The 25,131-nt window shown below is 43.8% G+C and overlaps 1 protein-coding gene across 1 annotated transcript in view; it reads left to right on the top strand.

Annotated features, from left to right (window-relative positions):
* The first annotated feature begins 1,722 nt into the window (after positions 1 to 1,722).
* Wdr89 (WD repeat domain 89) overlaps positions 1,723 to 25,131 on the top strand; it is a 36,419-nt gene continuing 13,010 nt past the window's right edge. The window contains exon 1 of the mRNA XM_005072761.4: positions 1,723 to 1,845. Coding sequence (XP_005072818.2) covers positions 1,723 to 1,845 — 123 coding nt within the window. The remainder of the gene's footprint in view (positions 1,846 to 25,131) is intronic.

A 25,131-nucleotide genomic window follows, 5' to 3' on the forward strand; every position in this document is an offset into this window, starting at 1 on the left:
AAGTCCCCAAACCTCCATAAGCCAGAGTCTTGGGTATAAAAATTAAAAACAAAACAAAACAAAAAAACAGAACCAGGAAGCTCTTAGCTAATCTATCCACTGAGACCCAACCTACCTTCCAGCAGGTAGATTTCTGTAAAAATATTACATCCAGAGGCTACTAGGGGATGGTTCCCTCACTGCTGGGGAGGAGCATGCCCCCAGAGCTGTGGGTCCACCAATAAAGAGAAGAGTCTCTATCTATCCAGTCCTATGCCTACCCAGTTGACACCACCCACCCTGCAAACCACTGTGCTTGGTATGACTGCAAAACTGAGTCCTCTTGGGGTTACACTGATCCCTTCATAGTCTTAAAAGGAAACCATAACTACCTATCTGTGATATATTCATAAAGGGTAGGGCCTAGCAAAAGCTAAAAATCACTACTGGCAAAACGATAAAACTTAGGAAGCCAGGTTACAAAGTCCCCTAAGGTGGCAAGCCCCCAAACTCCAATTTCCCCAGGAATTTCTTTGGTAACCTTAAAGACAAAGGCCCGAGAAACAGTCCCTCAGTGTTTGGGATGAGAGAGGAGTATATCAGTTTCCTAACCATTCTCAACTGGACATAGGTAGTGACTCCTGGCTACACCAGGACCTCAAGCCCCATATTTCATTGGAATTTATGCTAATCAAGCAATAAGCTCTACTTCCAATCCTAATACCTGTAAATGGGACCAACCTAAACTCACCAAGGGGGGACTCAAGGGGAGGGTCCCTATTTAATGACACCAAGGTACTCCCTAGTTAGTTCCCCCTATGCAGGTTCCTGTAGACATACACAGCAGGTTAACTGCAGGAATGTCGAATGTATTTCCAGACCTCAGAAATTACCTGGCTGGCTTGCACTAATGCTTGACCAAGTACATATTTTCTGAATTGTTTACACTGAAGAGAACCCACTTCTTTGTGTCCTCATGCATGTTATACCTCAGGTGCTCATCAATAATGGAAAAGAGAGCAGGGTCCACCTAAATCTAGATTCTGGGCTTCCCCGTGCACAAGGATGAGTTCATCTCCTACTGGAAGAGGCAGATGTCATGGGCTCCACTTCAGTTGGAACATCGACCCTGCATCGAAATAAATGTAAAAACCAACAACGAAGCAATGCGAGGATGAGACAGGACCAGACGATCATGGACTATAAAACCCAGAGTCCCCTGGGGCCGAGGCAAAGCTACTTCCAGATTTAGTAACTGTTTTATCCCTGACAAAGCTCCTGTCACCTTCAGTCATACCCGTGCAGGAGTGAAATCAGGGTACCGCTCATTCACAACGCCCTGCACCGCAAGGCTTTGTGATCACGTGGTTACCTCATGTCTAGCAAACCCTACCTCACCCTTAGGATAAGTAACTCCCCTAGTCTGCGTTACAACTTCCTGCTCCAGTCTGAGGCAGCGAAGGAAGTGCTGGAAGCATCAGCGTCATCTTAAAGAAACCGGCAAAGCCACATCCGCGCGAAAAGGCGGAACTCACGTTGTTCTCGTCGTTTATTGGCCACACATCCAGGAAGCTGGGTCGCAGGCACTTCCGTTAACCTGACCTAGGGGGCGGTGTTGTACGGCGGTCCCCGGTCGGCTGAGTCACGCATGCGCAGGCTCTCTGCCCTCGTCCAATCAGAAGGTAGCAAGAGAAGCCGCGCTGCTCCGGCTTCTTTGGCGCCGGCGATTGTGGACCAATTGCTATGGACCAATCCGCTTCAGCTTCCTCTATGATGTTACCCAATCAGAGGCGGAGGGCGGAGATCCGGCCGGCCGAGGGCAGAGCGTGGTTTTTCTCCTGCTCCAGTGTGGGGCTTGCTGCTGAGGTACCTTCTGCTGGGCTGGGCTGTGTGACAATCCCGGGCGGGCATCTCTCTAGACCGGCATCCGCCTGCGGGATGCGCGTGGAAAAGCTCTGGGCGGGGAACGTGAAGGGGTGTGGGTGGTGCGGGAGGGCGGAGCACGTGCGCGCATTGGAGGCCCAGTGGGACTCTTTAGTGTCAGGCTGTGTGGCCCACGCCACCTGATCGCTTTCCGTGCATCCGTTTTCGATGAAGGGTAGGTAGCTCCTGCTCGCTCATCCCTGCCCTTCCTCGAACTGATTGCACATCCACCTCCTGGCTCTGGCCTTATTCCTTGTCAGAAAGCAGATTTTCGCTTGGGACGTGAAGCCAAGTAATGCACTATGTGCTGTGATGCCAGCTACTATGTGAAGTGACCTCCGTGTGTCGTGGCATCTGTTCCACACAGCTATCCTCAGAGCACACCTATGATCCCAGCACTGACTGGGAGGCAGCGGCAAGAGGATCTCTGAGTTGCAGGCCAGCCAAGGCTTTCTAGGGAGACTTTGTCATACATGCGCCCACACAAAAGTAATCCTCAACAAAAACACCCCAAGTAGTTGCTGTCAGTATCCTTGTCTTCGTTTGAAAAAAAATTTTTTTAGATATTAAATGTCTCATCTAGGTTAACTCTTAAAGTAATTCAGCTTACATGAATGTAAAATAAAAAGATGGTACAACTAGCCAAACATTGCTGTTTCTTTCCTAATTTGAAATTATGTTAAAAACCAAAACAGTGTACCTGAAAATCAGTTAATTATTGTTGTCCAGGTAAGGTGAACTGGTAGAAACTCACTGGACTAAGGGTTTGGTTCCTAATTTTACTTGTGTCAACCTCAGCTTCAGTTGCACCATTAAAATCAGTACCAAATTGTTTCTTAGTGTTCTGATAATCCAATGAAAAAGTGGGTTTACAGTATACATTACTGGTGTCAACTATACCAGTTTCTTCTTGTTTAATGGTATTTGCACAGGATAGAACTGTAAGAACATGCAGCCTAGGAACACTAACTGTGAGATGTCTCTGTGTGGACCACTTACCAGCCGATCAAGTTCAGGACAGTATTTATTACCTAGTGAACACAGCAAGAAGTGTCTGGTTTGTAGTTTTTTGTTTTGTTTGTGGCTTTTTAGAGACAGGGTTTCTCTGTATTGTTTTGGAGCCTGTCCTGGAACTCACTCTGTAGACCAGGCTGGCCTCAAACTCACAGAGATCCGCCTGTCTCTTCCTCTGAGTGCTGGGATTAAAGGCGTGCGCCACCACTGCCCAACCTGGTTAGTATTTACCTTGGATTTTATATAACATAAGGCAAAAGTAAGTCAGCCCATATTACTTGCTGAATGTTTAATTTCTCAGTAGTTCAGTTTTGGAATTGTGTCTTTGTTTAAAGTCATGACTATGTTCTACCACTTTTATTAATTTTTTAAAAATTTGTTTTACATACCAACCACAGTTTCCCCTCCTCCTCCCTTCCCCTCACCCCACCTCCCTTCAACCCCCCTCCCCCCATTGACTCCTCCATCTCCATTCAGAAAGAATAAGGCCTCTCATGGGAGTCATCTAAGCATGGCTTGCCAGGTTGAGGCAGGTCCAAGCTCCTCCCCACTGTATCAAGGCTAAGCTAGGCATCCCACCACAGGGAATGGGTTCCAAAAAACCGTCTCATTTGCCAGGGGCAGGTCCTGGTCCCACTGCTAGGGCCCCACAAACAGACCAAGCTATGTAACTGTCACCCACATGCAGCGGGTCTAGCTTGCAGACTCCCTAGCTGTCAGTCTAGAGTCTGTGAGCTCCCACGAGCTAGAGTCAGCGATCTGTGGATTTCCCCATCATGATCTTGACACCACCCCCACATGCTCATATAATTCCTTCTCCCTCTCTCCAGCTGAACGCCTGGAGCTTTGCCCAGTGCTTGGCTGTGGATCTCTGCATCTACTTCTGTCAGTTACTGGCTGAAGGCTCTGATGACAATTTGGGTAGTCACCAATCTGATTACAGGAGAAGGCCAATGTAGGAACCCTCTCTCTACTGTTGCTAGGAATCTTAGTTGGGGCCATTCTTGTGGTTTCCTGGGAATTTCCCTGACACCAAGTTTCTCTCTAACTCCATAATGGCTTCCTCCATCATATCTCTTTGATTGCTCTCCCTTTACGCCTCCCCCAACCTGACCATCCCAATCCTTTATGTTCCCATATCCACTCCCCACCCCCACCCCAGCATTTATCCAGGAGATCTCATTTCAGGCTGATCCATGTGTTCCTCTAACTTGATGTTCTGTCAAATGCTAGAATTCTAGGATTTCACCATCAATCCCAGATACAACTTCTATTTATTACAAATAGAACTGAAGACACTGCTTTTGTTGTTGTTTGAGACAGTCTCAAGCTATGTAGTTTTAGCTGGAACTTTGTAGACTGGGTAAGCCTGAATTCAGAGATCCTGCCTCTGCCTCCTGAGTGCTGGGATTAAAGCCCAGTGCTACCACATGAAGCTTAAGGCATTGCTTTTGCTTTCCCACTCTAATGCTGAAGAAAATAAAGGTCTCTTTAAAAACAAAAACAAAGGGGGCGAAACAAAACCCAGGTTCTCATGGCACTCAGTCTAGCCTGGAGCTCGTCATATAGTCCAGTGACTTCGAATTTAGAATCCTCCTACCTCCCTAACTCTGGAGTGTTGGGATTGCAAGTGTGTAACCCCATGACCATATTACATGCTCCTGAGGATTGAACTGAGTGCTTTCTGCATGCTAGGCACACTATCAACCGAGGGACATCCTCAGCTCAAGTGATTTCTGTGGAGTTATTTACCTGATAACAAAAAAGGAGAACATGTATATTTTTAAAATAGGACCATTTCATGCTAGTTTAGGTTAATAGAGTGGATCATGTACACATCACTGCTAAACTTTCTGTTTTTAAATATTTTATTTAGTGTGTGTGAGAGAGAGGCATGATACTGCTATTGTGGAGGTCAGAGGACAACTTGGGAATCCACCCTCTACTTCAGCCACATAGGTTCAGGGGATCAAATGTAGGTTGTTAGATGAGTAATCTCACTGGTCCTGTTGTTTTTGAGACAGTCTCACACTATAAGCCAGGCTGTCCTGACTTCACTGTTTATCTTAGACTGGCCTCAAATCTAATCCTCCTTCCTCACAAACCACCAGAGCTGGCTACTGCTAAGCTTTGAAAAGGCTTACTAGTTTTATATGACTGCTTAACAAATTACCACAAATTTAATGACTTCAGACAGCAGCCGGGCAAAGGTAGCACAGACCTTTAATTCCAGCACTCGGAAGGCAGAGGCAGGCAGGTCTGTATGAGTTTGAAGCCAGCCTGGTCTAAAGAGTGAGTTCAAGGACAGCCAGGACTGTTACACAGAGCAACCCTGTGGGGGGGGGGGGTAGTGCATAAACGTGGGGCTGGAGAGATGGCTGAATGATTAAGAATGCTTCCTGCACAGGGTATGGTGGTACATGCCTTTAATCCCAGCACTCTGGAGGCAGAGGCCAGCCTGATGGGCATTGAGTTCTAGGACAGCCAAAGCTACAAAGAGAAAACCTGTCTAAAAAAAATAAAAAAGCTCCCTGGCCTTCTAGAGGACCGTGGTTTGTTTCCCAGCACCCACATTGGGCAGCTCACAAGGCCTTTAATCTCAGCTCTATAAGATCTGAAGCTGCTTCTGACCTCTCCAGGCACTAGCACACAGGCATACACAGATATGTGCACCAAGGAAAAATAAGCGGCACAAATGTATTATGTTTCAACTTGGTTCTAAAAATTTTTCTGGGCTAATGTCAAGGTATCAAGTATTACAAGATTTCCTGCCCAGTTCCACAACCGCCTTGCCCCGTATGAACACACAGATACGATATTTGTTATGAAACTGTTGGCTGATGGCTTGTGCTTCTTATTGGCAAGCTCTGTCTTAATTATTAGCCCATAACTACTAATCTATGTATTTCTACATGGTCTTATCTTACTGGAGAATGCCTGACTCTCGTCCTCTCTTCCCAGGCTCACATGACAACTCCTTTCAGAATTCTCCTCATCTGATAGCCCTGCCTATCCTTCCTGTGTGGCCACTAGCTAAACAGTAATTCATTAATCAGTAAGAAAACATGTACAGAAGACATTCCCATCAATCAAAGACCTGAAACCTCTTGGATCTCTCAGAGGAAAATGTGTTTTTCTAGTCTTTTCCAGATTCTAGTGGATGTCTATATCTGTTAGCCTGTGACTCTTTTTTCCTTTTAAAGATGATTTCACCCTGTAGCCCCTGCTGGCCTTAAATGCATGGTAACCTTCCTGCATTAGGCTTCCAGGTACTGGGATTACATGTATGGACCATCCTGCTAGACTCAGTTTGTAGCTCCTCCTTCTGACAGTCATCTCTGGTGGCTGCTTCCATTACCATCTACCTCCTGTCTGTAATCAAGTCTCCATCCCCTCCCTCTTCTGAGGAAACTGGTGATACGTAGGGCCTTCCCAGATAGTCAAATTATTCACTCCATCTCAAGAAGTTTAACTAGATTGGTCCTAGAAGGTTGGTAGGACTTAGGTATCTTTGGGAGCCAATACTTAGCCCTCCACACAGGCTCTGATGGGTGAAATACCCTCTGGGACAAAAGAGAATATGCAGTAGGGATTTAGCAGAAAAAGTCTGTTAGAGAACTGGTAAGTTAGACTTCCAATAGCTGTGAGAGAACTGAGCATCCCTTGAACAGCAGAGGTAACTGAATAATCCTCTGCTCTAGAACTAGAATTAATCGTTTAGAGAAGTGGCATTGGATTCTAACCCACTTCAAGAATTCACATGACTTGCAGTCAGTTCATGACGATTCTAGTTGATGCCATTTTGAATTATTTATTTATGAGATCATAACATTACTGTTCTTGGGAAAGATTGAGATGCATTCCTTGGATTCCTTCCCAGTTTACTGCAGTCATGGGTTTGTGTATATCCCCCGCTTTAAGTTGCATGATCTTAGGTGATGAGAATTTATGATAAGGAAACCAGTCATTCAGACAACTAAATCGTTCGGGAGTGATAGTGCATGGCATAGGGAAGGTGGGATTTTGAGTGTAGGAGGGAAACTGGAAGCTCCAGAGTTCAAGGCCTAGCTCAGTTACACATGGAATTCGGAGTTCAAGGCCTAGCTCAGTTACACATGGAATCCAGAGTTCAAGGCCTAGTCTCAGTTACACATCAAATTCAGAGTTCAAGGCCTAGCTCAGTTACACATTGAATTTGACGGCAACCTGAGCACACGAGACCCTGTGCCAAAGCAGTAACAGCAAGATCCAACCACATCGCCAGGCATTGGTGGTGCATGCCTTTAATCCCAAAACTCGGGAGGCAGAGGCAGGCGGACCTCTGTGAGTTCGAGGCCAGCCTGGTGTACCAAGCGAGTTCCAGGCAGGATCCAAAAACAATACAGAGAAACCCTGTCTTTGGGAAAAAAAAAAAAAAAAGATCCAACCACTTCAAACCTCCGGGTCCTATTGCTCCTAACAATTTACAGTAGGCTTTATGGAGAACTGGACTCTGGTTGTCTCTCAGCAAAAAAAAAAAAAAAAAGTAGTTCTGATGACTTCAGAGTTTTCCCCTATCTTTACACAAAGACTTTATCTCTTGATAGAATTTGTAGTTTTTGAGAGATGTGGGTGGTTTGCTTTGCTAGGCACACAGGAATAAGTATTGGCATTCGTTATATAAAAACTTCATAAAGATTTGTGTTTGCTTTGATTAGGAGGGGAGAGGACCAGGAGAAGCACGTGTGAGAGACTTTTCTTGTGGGTCAGCCTGGAAGTGGCCTACATTATTTTCTTTCACATTCCATTGGCTGGAAGTCTTTGGCATGGCTACATGTAACTAGCCTGGCCGTATGCCTAGCTGCTAATCAGCTGTGCTAGCAGTTTGTTGAGACAAGACAGGGGCTCATCTAGCCAGCTACTTATAATTTGCCCTCAAAGAGTCTTTAGTTTCTTAATCCTTTAAATTCTCCATTGTGCTGGGCACAGTGGTGTTTACCTTTAATCCCAGCGGAACAGGCAGCTCTGTGAGCGAGAGACCCAACCTGATCTAGGCTAGCCAAGGCTACATAGAGAGGCCCTGTCTCAAAACCAAACAAATGAATTCTCTATGGTTATTTAGATGCCTCTAGACAACACTATTGGGCAAAGCCCCTCTAAGCTGATGCTAGACCCATGCTGCTGTTGGATCCACAGCAAAATGCTACTGCCCTTCGCTCCAGGGAAGTCTGGGTTTACAGGCAGCAACTGCCAACACGTTTTTTCTGTTTCCTGGTTGAGTAGTGAATGAAATGAGGACATCACCACTCCAAGGGAGTAGACTATACATGACCAGTAGTAGGCTGAACCAGGCGTTGGGGGCGGGGGTGCCAGAGAGGAAGAGAATAGAGGGCAAAGAGAGAACCAAGAGGGGAAGAGACCAAGAAGGCAAAGGGGCGAGAGAAAGCATAGCCAAAATAGCAGGATTATATAGGAATCAGAAGCTGGGGGAAGGGAAGCAAGGCCGGGGTTCAGGATGGGGGTAGGGTGAGAGGAGATGGTACATGCGCTGTTAAGAGGAGCCCAGAGGCCAGCGTGGGCTTTGGTATACTAATAGGCACCACAGTTAGCCCTTTGTCTCAAGGTTTCCCATTAACTTCATTCAGTGTTATTAACTGTTAATGTGTCGTAATAAACAGCTAGAAGAAAGAATGTTTTACCATTGGGTTGTATCCTTAACCCCTTTCTATATAACTATTTGTTTATTTTGAACTAGGGTCTTAGGTAGGTCTGTCTCATCAAAGGCTGGCTAGACTGTACCTTTCTCTCTCTCTTTTCCTGAGATATTCCTTCCTCTGTCTCCCAAGAACTGTATGGGTCACCACTGCCCAGTCGTCGTCCATCCCCACCCCCTTTCTCCTTTTGGCTATTCGAGACAGGGTTTCTCCACGTAGCCCTGGCTGTCCTGGAACTCTTTCTGTAGATCATGCCTGCCTCAAACTCAAGAGCTCCTCCTGCCTCTGCCTCCCTAGTGCTGGGACCACCACGACCTGGCTTCTTCTCTCTCCCTCCCTCCCTCCCTCCCTCCTTCCCTCCCTCCCTCCTTCCCTCCTTCCCTCCTTCCCTCCCTCCCTTGCTTTTCCTCTGCAGGGTTTCTCTGTCTAACAGTGTAACAGCCCTGACCGTCCTGGATCTCTGTAGACCAGGTGGCCTCAAACTCACAGATCACCCGTCTCTGTCTTGTCTTGTGCATGCACCACCACCCCAGCTTCTCTTTTCTTTCTCTGATTTTAAACTCACTCTGTAGTCAAGGATGACCCTGTGCGTTTACAGGCATTCATCGTCACATCAGATTTTACGTGGTACTGGGTAATGGACCTGAGACTTTGTATATGCTAGGCAAGCGCTCTACAAACAACTATACTCTCAAGCTCCTATTCTCTCTCCTTGAAACATTGTCTCATATTGTAGTCCAGGCTAGTTTGAACTCATTAGCAGCCTCAGCCTGTAGAGTGTTGGAATCACAGACATGTTGTCAGTCCCTGAAGTAAGGAGAGGTGTAAGTAGTTGGATCATGGGGCAGGAAGGCTCTGCTAAGCAGGTCCACATTCATCCAAGAGCCTTTTCCTTTTCCCCTCTCTGGCTAGAACACTGCACTCAATCTTGCCTAGGGATAGTTACGAACCTTGTATTCCTTCAGCTTACATGTCACAGCAGTTTATATGCTTCCTGTTAAATGAAGCACAGAATTAAAGACTAAGGGAGGGCTACTACATATTCCAGATGTTTTCTGAAAGTCACTGGGTGTTCATCTTTATATACGTTTGAAAAGGTTGTTTAATAGTTAACATTTAGTTAATTTTTGCAGGTTTTTAGGATTAAAAATGTTAGGCAAAGGGAAGGAGGGAAAAGACACTTGTCTTCAAGGACTATTTAGTCCAAGTGGGAGTATATTGAAATAAATGATGACTATAGTCTCTATTTATTTGATTGTTTATTTACTTGTCAAACTTTCTGTAATCCAGGTTGGCTTCTAACTTGTCCTTCTGCCTCAACTCTCTCTTTCTCTTTTACACACACACACACACACTCATACAGGCACGAACATGCATGCTCTTTCTCGATTGCTCTCTCTTGCTGCTGAAGATTGAACCAAAGGACTTAATGCACATTCGATGATCCCAGTACCACTTCACTAAATCCCCAGACCGTTTAGATGTGCTGGTGATGGAATTCTGGTACTCACACATGCTTGAGTAAGTGAGTTTCCACAGAGCTACATCTCCAATCCCCTGCTGTCTGAAGAAAAAAAAATCTGGGTGGGTGTGGTGATGCATAGTCTCAGGACTCCAGAGGCCAAGGCAAGACAATCTTGGAGTTCAAGGCCAGCCTGGGGCACATAATGAATTCCAGGCCAGCCTTGAAACATAGTGAGACTGTGTTTCAAAACAAAACAAAGGAATTTAACATTTCTTGAATGCAGCAGAGCTAGAGGTTAATAGCCGACACAGATTTTTAGTGAAACTGCTTAGCTTACCCCTGAGTCTTTGCTGTCTCTGCAACCTTGGTCTGTTTATTTTTAACTGCTGAGTTTATGCTTCAGTTTCCCCAGCTGTGAAATTGAATAGCAATAAGCACCTCTTAGGATGTTGTGAATATTTGAAGGGCTTAATCCTGTACTTGACAAACACTGTTAATTGAATAAAATTCCTCCCCCTTGACTTTATTTGTTGTTATTATTGGTGTGGTATAAGTAGCTGGATGGCTGGGGTTTTTATTATTTGTTTTTACATTTTTTTCTGAGAGAGTTGGTTCACTTCTGCCATATGAGTCCTAGGGAATCAAAGGTTATCAGGCTTGATGTCAAGCACTTTGACCCACTGAACTGTTGCTCTGGCCTGCTAATTTTAATTATATCTCAAAACTGATTTTTTTTTTTACTTGTTTTGGGATTTCCTGCTTGGGGATTGGTGGGATTCTGCAGCCTGTCTCTGGCGAAAACTCAGGGATTGGTGGGATTTCAAGCCCAATCCTGGGCAAGTGTGCTATCATGTTCAGCTTCACCTCGCCTTTTAAGCTTTACTTCACTAAATTATAAACTGGGAGCGGCAACTATAACCAGATGTTACACCTGCAATCCAAGAACTTGAATGGAAGTTTGAAGCAGCACATATGATCCTATCTCAAAAGACAAAAGAAAGAAAGAAAGAAAGAAAGAAAGAAAAAAAGAAAGAAAGGAAGAAAGAAAGAAAGAAAAGAAAAAGGACACAAGAACTCATAGTTGGACAATGGACAGGGTATATGGCAAGAATTCAGTACACATTACAGCAGTGATGCACACATAATGTAAGTGGGAATTAAAAAATAGGGTCCAAGGAAGATCTGGGATTTGCTGATAGTCCTCCTCCCTCAAAAGTAAACCAGGGTAAAACTGGTACAGATGGTTTCCCATAAAGCCAGCTCCTGTTATCTGTAATACTTCTGGTTTGGCTCATATGGAAGGCTCTGGATGGTTCCTTCATTTCCTATTGTGTTGGCTTATTTTTGTGAGCATACATTAATTATACTTAACGGATTCATGACATTTCCATATACATAGCTATGCCAAATTTAACTTCCCCCATTGTCCTCTCTTGACCCACTCTTGTAGACTCCCTCCTTACAGCTAGTCCCACCTCCATTTTTCATGACTATGTGAAGCCCAGTGAGTTTCTTGAACTGCTTGCATAAGCCTGGGTAAGGTGTCATTTCCAGGGCATGAGGCCCTGCTGACTACACCACTGAAGTAAGTGTCTCTCCCTCACCCATGTTTGTAATTCTTGGCTGCTGTCAATCTTTTTATCTTGGTTCTGATTTCTCTTAGAGCCCGTCTTCTCAGATCCTTAGTCCTGTGTTATTCAGACCTAACTCTAGCATTCATAACAGCAATCTCTTTTGAGCAAGGAAGAAAGAAACGTTGAAGTTAATTTTTTTCATGTTTTTTCTCCCACCTGTGACACTTCTAGCCTTAATGTAGCACTGAATTATTTTTGAAGGTATTCTAAACTTTCTCTTGAAGATTATAAAATATTTTTAAGTCTTAATTTGGAACTAAGAAAGGAATTTGAGACTAGCACAGTCCTCTGAGCCATTCTCAAATAATGCAATTTATGAATCATTGTGCTATTTTTATCTTAAATGATTAATGTGTAGGTTTGTATTTTACATAAAAATATAATGTTATAAAGTACTGCATTCTGAAATTTAAGATTTTCCAATCCTTTTTGTGAAATAAAAGTTGCATTTTGAATACTTGCTGAGTTTCTTGAAGTAGCTAGAGAGTGTATTAGTGTTTATTGAATGTTCCCTGCAGATAGAGAACTGTGTAATATTGAAATCCTGACCAATTCCTTAACTTCTTCAATTCTCCCTTCCTGGAGTGTGCTGGCTAGTTTATGTCAACTTGACACAAGCTAGAGTAATTGGAGAGGAAGGGGCCTCAACGGAGAAAATGCCTTCATAAGATCAGGCTATATGTAGGCAAGCCTATAGCGCATTTAAAAAAGAAAATTCAGTTACACTTTTTCTTTTTAAAAAGATGTAGTGCTCCTAACCTCTGAGCCATCTCTCCAGCTGTCATTTTCTTATTAGTGATTGATATGGGAAGGTCCAGCACATTGTAGGTCTGAGCTGCATCAGAAAGCAGGCTGAGCAAGTCATGAGGAGCAAGTCAGTAATCAGCTCTCCACCATGACTTCTGCATCAGCTCCTGCTGCCAGGCTCCTGCCCTGTCTGAGTTCCTGTCCTGACTTCCTTTGCTGATTAACAGTGCTATGGAAGTGTGAGCCAGAAAGTCCTTTTCTTCCTGAGTTGCTTTGGTCATGGTGTCTCATCACAGCAATAGGAAACCAAACTAAGACATGGAGTTTTATAAGAATGAAGGAGGTTGGCATGACCTGACATTCTCAAAGCTGTGGTTGTGGACGGTTTATCAATACGTTACTTTTTAATTTATTTCTTATGTAGTAATCTGGGTAGTAACCTGGGAAGGCAGTTAGACTGCTTCTTCTGAGGTTTTAGGGTGGTTTTGTGAGCCTTCCTGTTTACTCTGCCCTTGTTTTACATATATGGGAGTAATTCTTATCTTTGTCTCCTTGTTTTCCTCTACCAAGTACATTTTGTGTTTGTATTTTCCTAGTCTCACAGAAAGTAGGGTTGCTTAGCTACAGATTGATACAATGATTGGAATAAAAAGATTGGAAGCCAGGTAGTGACACACACCTGTGGTCCCTGTGTTTAGGAGGCAGAGGCAGGAAACTTGCTGTGGGGTCAAGGCTTGAAAGGAACACATAGTGAGTACCAGACCCGCCAGGGCTACATAGTGAGATCCTGTCTCATAAACAAAAAAGAACTGAAAAGTGTATTTCCTGCCCTTATAAAACTTGTTCTCTTCAGTAGGCAGAAGCAATGAAAAATATGTAAAGTACAGATAATCAATGTCGATTTACTTAGCATATGACTATTGCTGCATGAATGTCACAATATATTGATATTTTGAGGAAGTGGAAATTCATTTTGTACTGGATTAATTAGAATTTTATGTCGCCAGTAGAAGTTGAAGTGAATCTTGAATTGTGGATAGGGGCTAGGTGACTAAAAGGAAAGAACGTGGAATTCTTAGAATAGCAACCTGTTAAGAGAAGCTTTTCCTTTTGCTAGCCGCTTTGGTTATCCCCCGCCAGTCGCCTGGGCTCTGCCGCGCCAGCCTGGTTCTAGATCCGCATGAGTCCCAAATAAACACACAGGAGGCTATATTAATTATGAAGCTGTTGGCCTTGTTTGTCTCTTACTGGCTAGCTCTGCCTTAAGTAATTACCCCATAATTGTTAATCTAAGTATGTTTCTTACCGGAGAATAGTTCCCGGCGTCCTACCCTCATGGCGTCACAGGTTGACTCTCTTGTGTTTCTCCTTCCCAGAATCCTCCTGGATTCCTAGCCCCACCTATCTAGATTCCTATTGGCCAGACAGTCTTTATTGACAAATGCACAGGACTTCCCCAACATTCATCCATCTGAGTTAATTATTAAAAAAAAAAATGTGTGTGTGTTTATCCTATGTAAAGTAAGAATTCCTTATCAGATGTTTGTAATCTTGCCATCTTTGTTCAGGATCGATTCATCTAGGGCTAAATCAAGTGTTTTTCTGGCCCTGTGTTAGGAGCTGGGAAGCAAGGGCGATAATGTAAAAGTCAATACTGAAGTGGACATCAAGGGACTTTTTTTTGTTTTTGTTTTTGTTTTTCGAGACAAGGTTTCTCTGTGGCTTTGGAGGCTGTCCTGGAACTCGCTGTGTAGACCAGGCTGGCTTCGAACTCACAGAGATCCGCCTGCCTCTGCCTCCCGAGTGCTGGGATTAAAGGCGTGCGCCACCAACGCCTGGCTTCAAGGGACATTTTCACAGTAGGAGTCATTAACTAGTTTATTCTGCCTTTTTCTTCATCAAAGGTAATTTGCCGAGAGCCTAGATGAATATTATTTGAAGTTAATAGAAACATAGGAAAGCCCATTTTGGATATATTTGAAATTTTGGCGGCATGTATAGGAAGGTGTAGGGGTATAAGCAGGCTCTAGAGTAATAGAATTGGAATTTTGAGGAGAGTCCCAAGTTGGGGTGTAAGTCCAGACTCTCACAGTGTGGAAATAATTTATCTCGTCTAGGGAGAGAGCAACGTCTTAGAACAATTCAGTTCAATTTCGGTTGTCAGAGTCGGCATCAGAAACACCTGTTACTGTGACTGTGCGTTTGGAGACTGGAGTGTTGTCCTGAGTAAGCCTGCATTCTCTTATTGTTGGATCTACTGCTAGATGGCAGTAGTAACCAGCACCACAGGCAGGGAAGGCAAGTATTGAAATGACAGAGCCAGGAAGAGGGACAGCAAAAGTAACAATCAGTGGGACATTGTTTTCAGTCATTTTTATCTTTCACATCAGATCTGTAAAAGTATTTTTTTCTCTTAAAAACAGGTGTTTACAGAATGGTTCAAGAATTACACCTCTGTTTCTCTGTTAAGCTCTTTTACCATGTTTAGATGACAGGAAGTAAGTTTAGAACTTACTAGATTCTGATCTTATGATATAGGACAAATGTTTAAGGCTTTATTGCAGACATATTAGAAAAGACTAAGTATCTTTAAAGGTTTGCCAGTTACTGTTTTTCCAATATTTATTACTATTTTATTTATTTATTTTGATTTATTTTAAGACAAAGTTTCTCTGTATAGCCCCGGAGTCCTGGAACTCACTCTGTAGACCAGGCTGGCCTTGAAGTCAGAGATCTGCCTGTCTCTACCTCATGAGTGCTGGGATTAAAGGCATGGACCACCACCGCCTGGCTTATTTTTAGTATTTTAATTATATATAAGTGTGTGTTCACATGAGTGTAGGTGCCCATGGAGGCCAAAGGCCTCTGATTCCCTGAGCTGAAGTTACAGGCATGCGTGAGCCATGTTATATGGGTACTGGGAACCAAACTCAGGACCTCTGGAAAAGCAGCAAGTGTTCTTAACCACTGAGCCATCTCTGCAGCCTCACCACTTACTGTTTTGATTTACATTTCAACATACACTTAGGATATTCTCCTAGCTTGGAGTGTTAACTAAATAGCGATTCTACCTATAAATGCAAAAGAAGGCATCACTAACTGTCTGTTTGTAAAGGACTACAATTCTGCCTAGTCTAAAGGACTGGGCTAACTAGTAGGTTTGCCTACTTATTGTGTACAAACCTTAGGTTTGGTCATCCCTACTATTACTATCCCTCAAGTTGCCTATTGCATGAGAGATGGTAACATGATTAAAAGCTCTTTAGTGTCCAGAAGCCTTGTCTCACCTAGTCTCCCGTTAGCAGTGGACATTTATCATCAACATAAACACATTGTAGCATTTTTCTGTTTGGTTACTTAGGGTAGCATTTTAGAGTAACATTGACACTGAATACACATGGGAAGTATCGAATTATGTTTACATGTTCTGTGCTGGCTAGTTTTATGTCAACACAAACTAGGGTCATCTAGAAGAGGGAACCTCAATTGAGAAAATGTTCCTGACAGACTGGTCTGTAGTGCAGTTCCTTGATTGATGTTTGATAAGGAAAGGCCCGGATCATGTGGTCAGAGGACATTAGATCCCCTGGAACTGGAATTACAGCTGGTTTTGAGCCACCATGTGAATCCTGGGAATCGAACCTGGGTCCTCTGGAAGAGTAGCCAGTGCTCTAAACTGCTGAGCCATCTCTCCAGCAACTTTGTAGAAATCTTGTTTTATGTGTATGCATGTATGCTGCCTGTGTTAAAGTGCACTATTTGTATGCAGTTCCTGCAGGGACCTCTGAAGAGGGTCTGGGATCCCCTGGAACTGGAGTTACTGACAGTTGTGAGCCACTATGTGGTGCAGGGAAATGAACTCAGGTCTTCTGTAAGAAAAGGAAGTACTCTTAGCCAGTTAGCCATTTTTCTAGCCCCTAGCCTACGTCTGTTTTCTTAAATACATTTTCTGGTTCATAAGTGTAGGAAAAGAATTTGGGTAATGTTCTTGCTTGAGACTACTTCCAATAATGTATTTTTTCAACAGTTTGGGAAGTTAGATAAAAAGATAAAGATAATACTTATTCTTTGTAATCGTTACATATTTTTTCTTTCTTGTATAATTTTGATTTTTATTATTCGGAGGGGCCTTGTGTGCCATTGCACACCAGGGAGGTCAGAGGACAGCACTGTAGAGCTTGTTCCCTCCCACCTTTGTGTGGATTCCTGAGACGGAGCTTAGGGTGCCGGCTTGATGTGGCTAGGGCCTTTGTTCTCTGAGCCATCTTATGCCCCACACCCCCACCCCAACCCTGCCTTTCAGATAGAGTCTCAGTTAGCCTAGGCTGCCCTTGAACTTACTATGCAGCTGACAATGACCTTAAACTGTTTTCTTCCTATCATTGAAAATAGATTTAGTTTTTCTGACACAATATATCCTAATTACAGTTTCCCCTCCTTCTCCCAGTTTCTCCCTCTCCCCCTTTCCCATCTGGATCCACACACTTTCTGTCTCATTAGAAAACAAACAACCTTCTAAGGAACAAAAATAAAATATAATAAGATAAAACAACAACTACTATATTGGAGTTGGACAAAACAAACAGAAGAAAAAGAATCCAAGAGAAGGCACAAGTAACAGAGACCCCAGGCTGTAGACAGATTTTTCTTTGGGCCAGCAGCTCATAAGAGAATGGCACGGAGACTTATTAATTATGAATGTTCCGCCTTAGCTTGGGCTTATTCTTAACTGGTTCTTATAACTTAAATTAACCAATATCTTTAACCTTCATTCTTTTATGTGGCTTGGTTACCTTTACTCTGTACTACCCACCCCGCTTCCTCAATGTCTGGCTGGCTACTCCACCTTCTTCCTAGCATTCCTTCTTTGCCTGGAAGTTCCACCTATCTCTCCTGCCTAGCTAGTGGCTGTTCAGCTTTTATTGCCCCAATCACATAATACATCTTCACAGTGTACAAATATTCAGGGCTGGGAGAGATGGCTCAAAGGTTAAGAGCACTGGCTGCTCTTCCAGAAGTCCTGAGTTCAATTCCCAGCAACCCACATGTTGATTCACAACTGTCATTATTCATAATCTGTCATTATGTTCTGGCACCCTCTTCTGGCATACAGTTCAGGCAAACATACAGGCAGAACACTAGATACATAATAAATGAATACATCTTTTAAAAAAAACCAACAAATATCCCACAACACTGGGCTGGAGAGATGGGTCAGTGATTAAGAGCACTGACTGCGCCAGGTGTTGGTGGCACACGCCTTTAATCCCAGCACTCGGGAGGCAGAGGCAGGCGGATCTCTGTGAGTTCGAGGCCAGCCTGGTCTACAGAGCGAGTTCCAGGACAGCCTCCAAAACAATACAGAGAAACCCTGTCTCAAAAAACCAAAAAAAAAAAAAAAAAAAAAAAAAAAGAGCACTGACTGCTCTTCCAGAGGACCAGGGTTCAATTCCCAGCACCCACATGGCAGCTAACAACTGTCTGTAACTCCAAGAACTGACACCCAGACATACACGCAGACATACATGCAGACAAAACACCAATGCACATGAAATAAAAATAAATAAATTATTTTTTAAAAAGAAACAAAGACCCACTCATTCACACACCAAGCTGGAAATCATAATCTATATGCAAAGGACATGATTCAGATCCATGCAGGTCCCATGCACGCTACCTCGTATGAGCTTTGATCATGTTGATTTTGAAGGCCTTATGTTTTCTTGGTGTCATCTATGCCCTCTGACTCTTACACTTTTCCACTTCTTCTTCCATGGGGTTCCCTGGGCCCTGATGGGAAGGATTTGATTGAGATAACCCCTTTTAGGACTGAGTGTTCCAAGGTCTCATTCTCTGCATAATGTCTGTCTGGATCTCTCTGTTTGTTCCCATTTGCCACAGGAGGAAGCTTGCCGATGATGGCTGAGCAAGACACTGAGTATAACAGACTGTCATTAGGATTCATTTTATTGCTACTTTTTTTTTTAAGACTAGTACTATTTGGTTTTAACCTAGGTCCCTAGACTATCTAGTGTCAGGTTTTTGGTCATCCAAACAGTTCCATCTCATGGAGTGGGCCTTCAGTCGACTCAGATGTGATGGCTATTCTGGGTTGTCAGCTTACACATCTGGAATGATATGAAGGGCACACCTATGAGAGGTTTTCTGCTTGGTTTGAAGTGGGTGAATCCACTTCGAGTCCAGACCTTTGAGGTGGGAAGACACACCTTTGATCTGAACCACACCTTCTGCTAGAAGCCTATATCAGGACATGGAAGAAGGAAACCGAAGCTGTTACTGTCAGCCTGCTGGTCCTCGCCTTGTCAGCACTTCCATTCTTTCCCTGGCATCGGAGCCTACTTCAGGATTCCAGCAGATATAGAAGACCAGCTGAGACACCCAGCCTGTGGTTCTGAGTAACTACTAGATTCTTGAACTTCACAGCTAGCTGTTTTTGGATTAGTTGGACTGCAGCCTATAAGCCATTCAGACACACACACACACACACACACACATTCCATAAGTTCTGTGACTCTTGAGAACCCTGACTAATACATCAGGTATTGGTTGGTTACCCCTACAAGCTTTGTGCCATCATTAACGCTAGCCTATCTTGCAGGCAGGGCACCATTTTCAATTCAGGTTTTGTGGCTGGCTTTGTATTTATGTTTCTCTTTAGATAGCATGCAGAGTACCTTCCTGTACAAAGATGCTAGAACACAGGAGTATCCACTATGTAGTCACCAACTCAACTTCTGTGTATTCAATGAGTTGTATAGGTGTTGTCTTTAGCAGTCTTTAGCAGTGCAACCTTGCTGTCAGTTTGTACAGAACAACCTGTAGTCTTGGCAGCAGCCTGGGTTGTTTGGAAATTCCCATGAGACCCTTTGGACAACAACTCAATTAGACTAGAAGTTTCACTTGTTGACAAGAGATACCCAGTTGGAGCTCTGTTTCTCCCATTATTTGGCAAATTTTATTTAAATCACCTTCATATGTGTATATATTTTAGGAAGTGTCTGTTGTATTAGATTTCCATAATACCCTTCAAATGACCCTTACTTTTAACTGTCTCTCCCTGTATTCCCCCCAGCTTGATCCTCTGGTTCCAGCCCCCGCCCAATCCATCTATAACTCTTTTATTTCCCTTTTCTAACTAGATCTATCTGTCCCCCTAGTCCCTTACTCTATACCTAACTTCTGTGATTCACTGGATTGTAGTTTCATGATCATTGATTTAACAGCTAATATCCACATATAAGTGAATACATACCATGTTTCTCTCTGGGTCTGGAATACCTCACTCAGGATGATTTTTTTCTCTAGTTCCATCCATTTACCCGAGAATTTCATGATTTCATTCTTTTTAAAGGTGGGATATTATTCCATTGTGTAAATGTACACTTTTTTTAATTCGTTCTTCTGTCGAGGGACATGTAGGTCCCGATTTCTGGCTATTATGTGTAGAGCGATGGTGAACATAGTTGAGCAAGTGTCTCTGTGTCAGGATGAAGCGTTCTCTGGGTCCTTCAGGTGCATGCCCAAGAGTGGTATAGCTGAATCTAGAGGTGGATTAGTTACCATCTTCCTGAGGAATTGCTACGCTGATTTCCATAGTGGATGTACAAATTTGTACTCCCACCAGCAAGGGATGAGTGGTCCTCCTACTCTACATCCTCTCAGGCATGAGCTGTCACTTGTTTTATTGGTGTCAGCCATTCTGATGGGTGTAAGTTGGAGTCTCAAAGTCATTGGGACTTCTATTTCTCTAATGGCTAAGGATGCTGAATATTTCTTTAAGTATTTCTCAGTCATTTGAGTTCTCTTTTGAGAATTGCCTGTTTAGATCTGTATCCTATTTTTAATTGAGTTATTTGTTTTCTTGATGACTAGTTTTTTTTTAAGTTCTTTATATATTTTGGATATTAGCCCTCTATCAGATGTGTAGTTGGAGAGTGTGATGGCTGTGTGTTGCCTAGTAAGAAATTCTTCTGAGATCCCCATAGTGTGGCCATTGGAGGTTCCAGGTAAAATATGTTTCCAGGAGTGACGGTTTGAGTTAAAATGACCCCATAGACTCATAGGGAGTGGCATTATTGGAGATGTGGCCTTGTTGGAGGAAGTGTGTCAGAGGGGTTGGGCTTTGAGGTTTCAGAAGTTCAAACTAGGCTCAGGGTCATCCTCTCTTTTCTGCTGCCTGTTGATCTAGATGTAAAACTCTCAGCTACTTTGCCAGCACTATATCTGTCTCCATGGCACCATGCTTCCTGCCATGACAATAATGAGCTAAACCTCTGAACCTGTAAGCCAGCTTCAATGAAATGTTTTCCTCTATAAGAGTTGCTGTGGTCATAGCATCTATTCATAGCAATAAAACCCTAGCTAAGACACTAGGTATTGGGAACTTACTTGGGAATGGGGATGAGCTGGGTTGGGGGTGCTAAGGAAGTCCATAGACAGGAGGAAAATAGGGTGTTCTAGTACATCTGCATAATCCCACCCCTCCAGAATGGGGCAGTGAGTGAGGAGAGTCCCTACAGAGCTGGTGATGAGACTGGGGAATTAAACCTGGAGGAATGGAGGGAGAGGGGAACATCTGTAGTTAGTCTACCTGCTTAGTTGGCTAGATTGTCTTCTGATCCACCTGCCTTTACCTCCTGAGTGCTGGGATTACAGGCATCCTCCACAAGGCTCTGTTTTATGGTGTAGTGTCAGTCAAAGCCATGGCATGTGGTTTACCCTTGGAACCATATCTCCAACCCTCTCTTTTTAAAGACAGGGAGGGTCTCCGACAGCCCTGCTGGCCTCTGACTTGATGTTTAACCAAGGGTGGTGTGGTGGTTTGAATGAGAATGGTCTCCATTTTTTTAATTTAAATTAGAAACAAGCTTGTTTTACATGTCAATCCTAGTTCCCTCTCCCTCCCCTCATCCCCTGCCCCCCACTAACCTCTTATCCTATCCCCTTTCTGCTCCCCAAAGAGGGTGAAGCCTTCCATGGGTGATCTTCAAGTCTGTCATATCATTTGGAGCAGGGCCTAGGCCCTCCTCCGTGTGTCTAGGCTGAGAGAGTATCCCTCTTTGTGGAATGGGCTCCCAAAGTCCATTCGTATGCTAAGGATAAATACTGATCTACTACCAGAGGCCCCATAGTTTGCTGAGGCCACTTCACTGACAGCCACGTTCAGGAGGTCTGGAACAGTCCTATGCTGGTTTCCCAGCTGTCAGTCTGGGGTCCATGAGCTCACCCTTGTTCAGGTCAGCTGTTTCTGTGGATTTCACCAGCACAGTCTTGACCCCTTTGCTCATCACTCCTCCCTCTACAACTGGGTTCCAGGAGTTCAGTGTTTAGCTGTTGGTGTCTGCTTCTGCTTCCATCAGCTACTGGATGAAGGCTCTAGGATGGCATATAAGGTAGTCATCAATCTCCTTATCCGGGAAGGGCATTTAAGGTATAGGCTCATATAGTTTAATGCTTGGTTCACAATTGGTGGAACTGTTTAGGAGTATTAGGAGGTATGGCCTTGTTGGAGGAGGTGTGGGGTGGGCTTTGAGGTTTCAAAAATCCTTGCCATTGTCCGTTAGCTCTCTTTCTGCTACTGATTGCCTTCCTTCCTGTTCCCCACTATGACGATAATGGATGCACCCTCTGAAAGCATAAGGCCCCTTCCATAAACTCTTTCTCCTATGAATTGCATTGGTCATGGTGTCTTACTATAGCAATAAAACAGCTAAGACTTAGCCATGAACTCCTGATCCTCCTGCCTCTATCCTAAGTGCTGGGATTAAAGGCCTGAGACATCACATAAGACTCTATATCTTTAAAAATGAATTCTGGACACGGGGTGTAGAATAATGGAGTATTTCCTTGGGGAATGAACACTTTAAAGTACCTGTCAGGCTGTGAAGTCTAATCAGGTTTGGGCTTTGTTGTTGCTATAGTTACCCTAGTCTACTCCAGACTTTAGATTCTTTGAGCTGTGGGCTATTTCCATCTTGTACGTAATCGTAACGTCAGGCCTGAGATGTCATGGCCATAGTTTTCCTCACTGGCCATGCTCCATTCTGAGTTCCAACAGATCGTGCCTGCCTCAGCCAAGCAGGCTTCTCTGTGTGCCCTTCCTCCTGTGGTGCAGGCCTGGCTCTTGACTCCTGGAGACTCCAGAATTTCTTTTGGGTGATGAAGTTAGGATCCCTCCATAAAATAACTTTATTTTTTCCATTTGACTGTTACCTTATTCAACTAAAAATTTCCAAGTTAGAGGTTGCAGAGATGGCTCAATGGTATATAGCTTATGCTGTTCTTCCAGGAGACCCCATTTTATAGCACCCTCATCAGGTAGATCACAACTTCCTGTAACTCCAACTTCAAGGGGTCCAACTGCTTTGTCTGGCCTCCTATGCACTCAAGTGCGCATACCCATACATGGGCATATACATAAAACTTTTTTTAAAGACAGGATTTCACTATTTAGCTCTGTCTTGGAACTCTATGCAGACAAGGCTGGCCTTGAACTCAGAGAGATCTGCCTGACTCTTCCTCACTGGGGGTGCTGGGAGTAAAGGCATGCACATAAAACATTTTTTTTAATCTTTGATTATTTTTAAATACTTTTTTTCTAATTTCTAAGTTAGAACTCACCTTGATCAAGAATTTTGAATGCATTATTTGATTATTAGGGCTGCTATCTAGAATCCTGATACTATTATGAACCTCTGATTGGACCCTTAGAACCTTCCCTGCATCTTCATCTTCCTGAAATTTAGTCTTAAGATGCTTGTGCCTTGTGTGTCCTTGACATCCTTGCTGGTACTCTTTCAGGTTCTAAGACTCCAGTTCTAGACCAGACTACTTCTTCAACCTCGTCCTACACTCCCTTTCTTTTTTTATTTTATTTTTTTATTTTTAAATTTAAATTTTAAATTAGAAACAAGGTTGCTTCATATGTCAGTTCCAGGCCCCTCTCCCTTTCCCTCCCCTCTCCTGTGCCCTCCCATCAAACCCCCAATATCCCCTCATTTCCCCAGGGAGGGTGAGGCCCCCCATGGGGGTGTTCATAGTCTGTCATTTCATCCAGGGCAGGGCCTAGACCCTCCCCCAAGAGTTCAGGGTGAGAGTGCATCTCACATTGTTGGATGGGAACTCAAAGTCCATTTGTATACCCGGGATAAATACTGATCTACGCCCCAAGGCTCAATAGATTACCTAGGCCTCCTCACTGACACCCATATTCAGGGGGTCTTGATCAGTCTCATGCTGGATTCCCAGGCATCAGTCTGGGATTCAAGAGCTAACCCTTGTCAGGTCAGCTGTTTCTGGGGGTTGAACCAGCCCAGTCTTAACCCCTTTGGTCATCAGTCCTCCCTCTCTGTCACTGGATTCCTTGAGTTCAGCTCAGTGCTTAGCCGTGGGAGTCTGCCTCTGTTTCCATCAGCCACTGAATGAAGGTTCTATTTCCTGGACTCTCTGGCCATGGGATTGTAGGCCAGCACTCCCCAGATCTATGTCTAAAATCCATATATGAGATAGTACTTGCCATGTTTCTCTTTTTGTGACTGGGTTACCTCACTCAGGATGGTTTCTTCTAGTGTCATCCATTTGCCTGCGAATCTCATGATTCCATTATTTTTTTCTGCTGAATAGTACTCCATTGTGTAGGTGTACCACATTTTCTCTATCCACTCTTCGGGTGAGGGACATCTAGGTTGCTTCCAAGTTCTGTCTATTACAAATAAAGCTGCAATGAACATAGTGGAACAGACATCTTTGTTGTATGAATGGGCATCTTTTGGATATATGCCTAAGAGTGGAGTTGCTGGGTCTTGTGGTAGGTTTATTCCCATTTTTCTGAGGAATCTCCATACTGATTCCAAAGTGGCTGTACAAGTTGGCACTTTTTTTTTTAAGACAAGATCTCATTATCCGTACAACTGAGACTGGCCACAAATTTCCAGATCTGCTGTGTATCCAGATTGGCTTCCAGCTTGAGGTGCTCCTGCCTGTCCTCCCCCAGTGCTGGATTGCAGTGTGTGGTGCATGACCAGCTCTGGCTCAGCTCCAGCTGTACACGCTCTGTCTCCTCAGTTCCCCCACCGCTCTTTCTCCCCACTGCCGGTTGAATCTGGACTCCACAAAGTACCCACCACTGAACTTCATCCCTAGCTGTTTGGCTTTATTTATTTTTTTATTGGGTACTGGGGTATTAGATATCCAGGATGGCCTTGAGCACACACGCCAGAGCCCAGGCAAGCCTTGAACTTGTGATCCTCTTGGCTCAGCTTCCCAAGCATCTGAGTCTGCAACACCAGGCCCATGCCATCTGACCAAGCTAGCTTAGGAGACGCTTGCTGCATGTGGTCTAGTACCTTCTTCCTGCCTTTCATTCTGCTTGCAAATGTTACTTCATAGGAAAGCTTTTCAGCTAAAGATTCCATCTAGAAGATTCCCTGCCTCTTTTTTTCTTCCTTATTCTAATTACTTTTTATAATACTCAGCACCAAGTTGTTTTTTTCCCCCTTTCCATTTAATCAGTCTTTATTTAAAATAAGTGTAGATTGATACCTCTGTCTCAACTCTTTGAAAAACTGGGAGGACATGTGAGAGGCACATTGAAATGATGTTTACAGTTCTTGCTTGGTGTGAAGTCACAAAGGAATTGCACTTCATCATGGCGGCT

The sequence above is a fragment of the Mesocricetus auratus genome, unplaced genomic scaffold, assembly GCF_017639785.1.
Source record: "Mesocricetus auratus isolate SY011 unplaced genomic scaffold, BCM_Maur_2.0 Super-Scaffold_15014, whole genome shotgun sequence".
Classification (NCBI taxonomy): domain Eukaryota; kingdom Metazoa; phylum Chordata; class Mammalia; order Rodentia; family Cricetidae; genus Mesocricetus; species Mesocricetus auratus.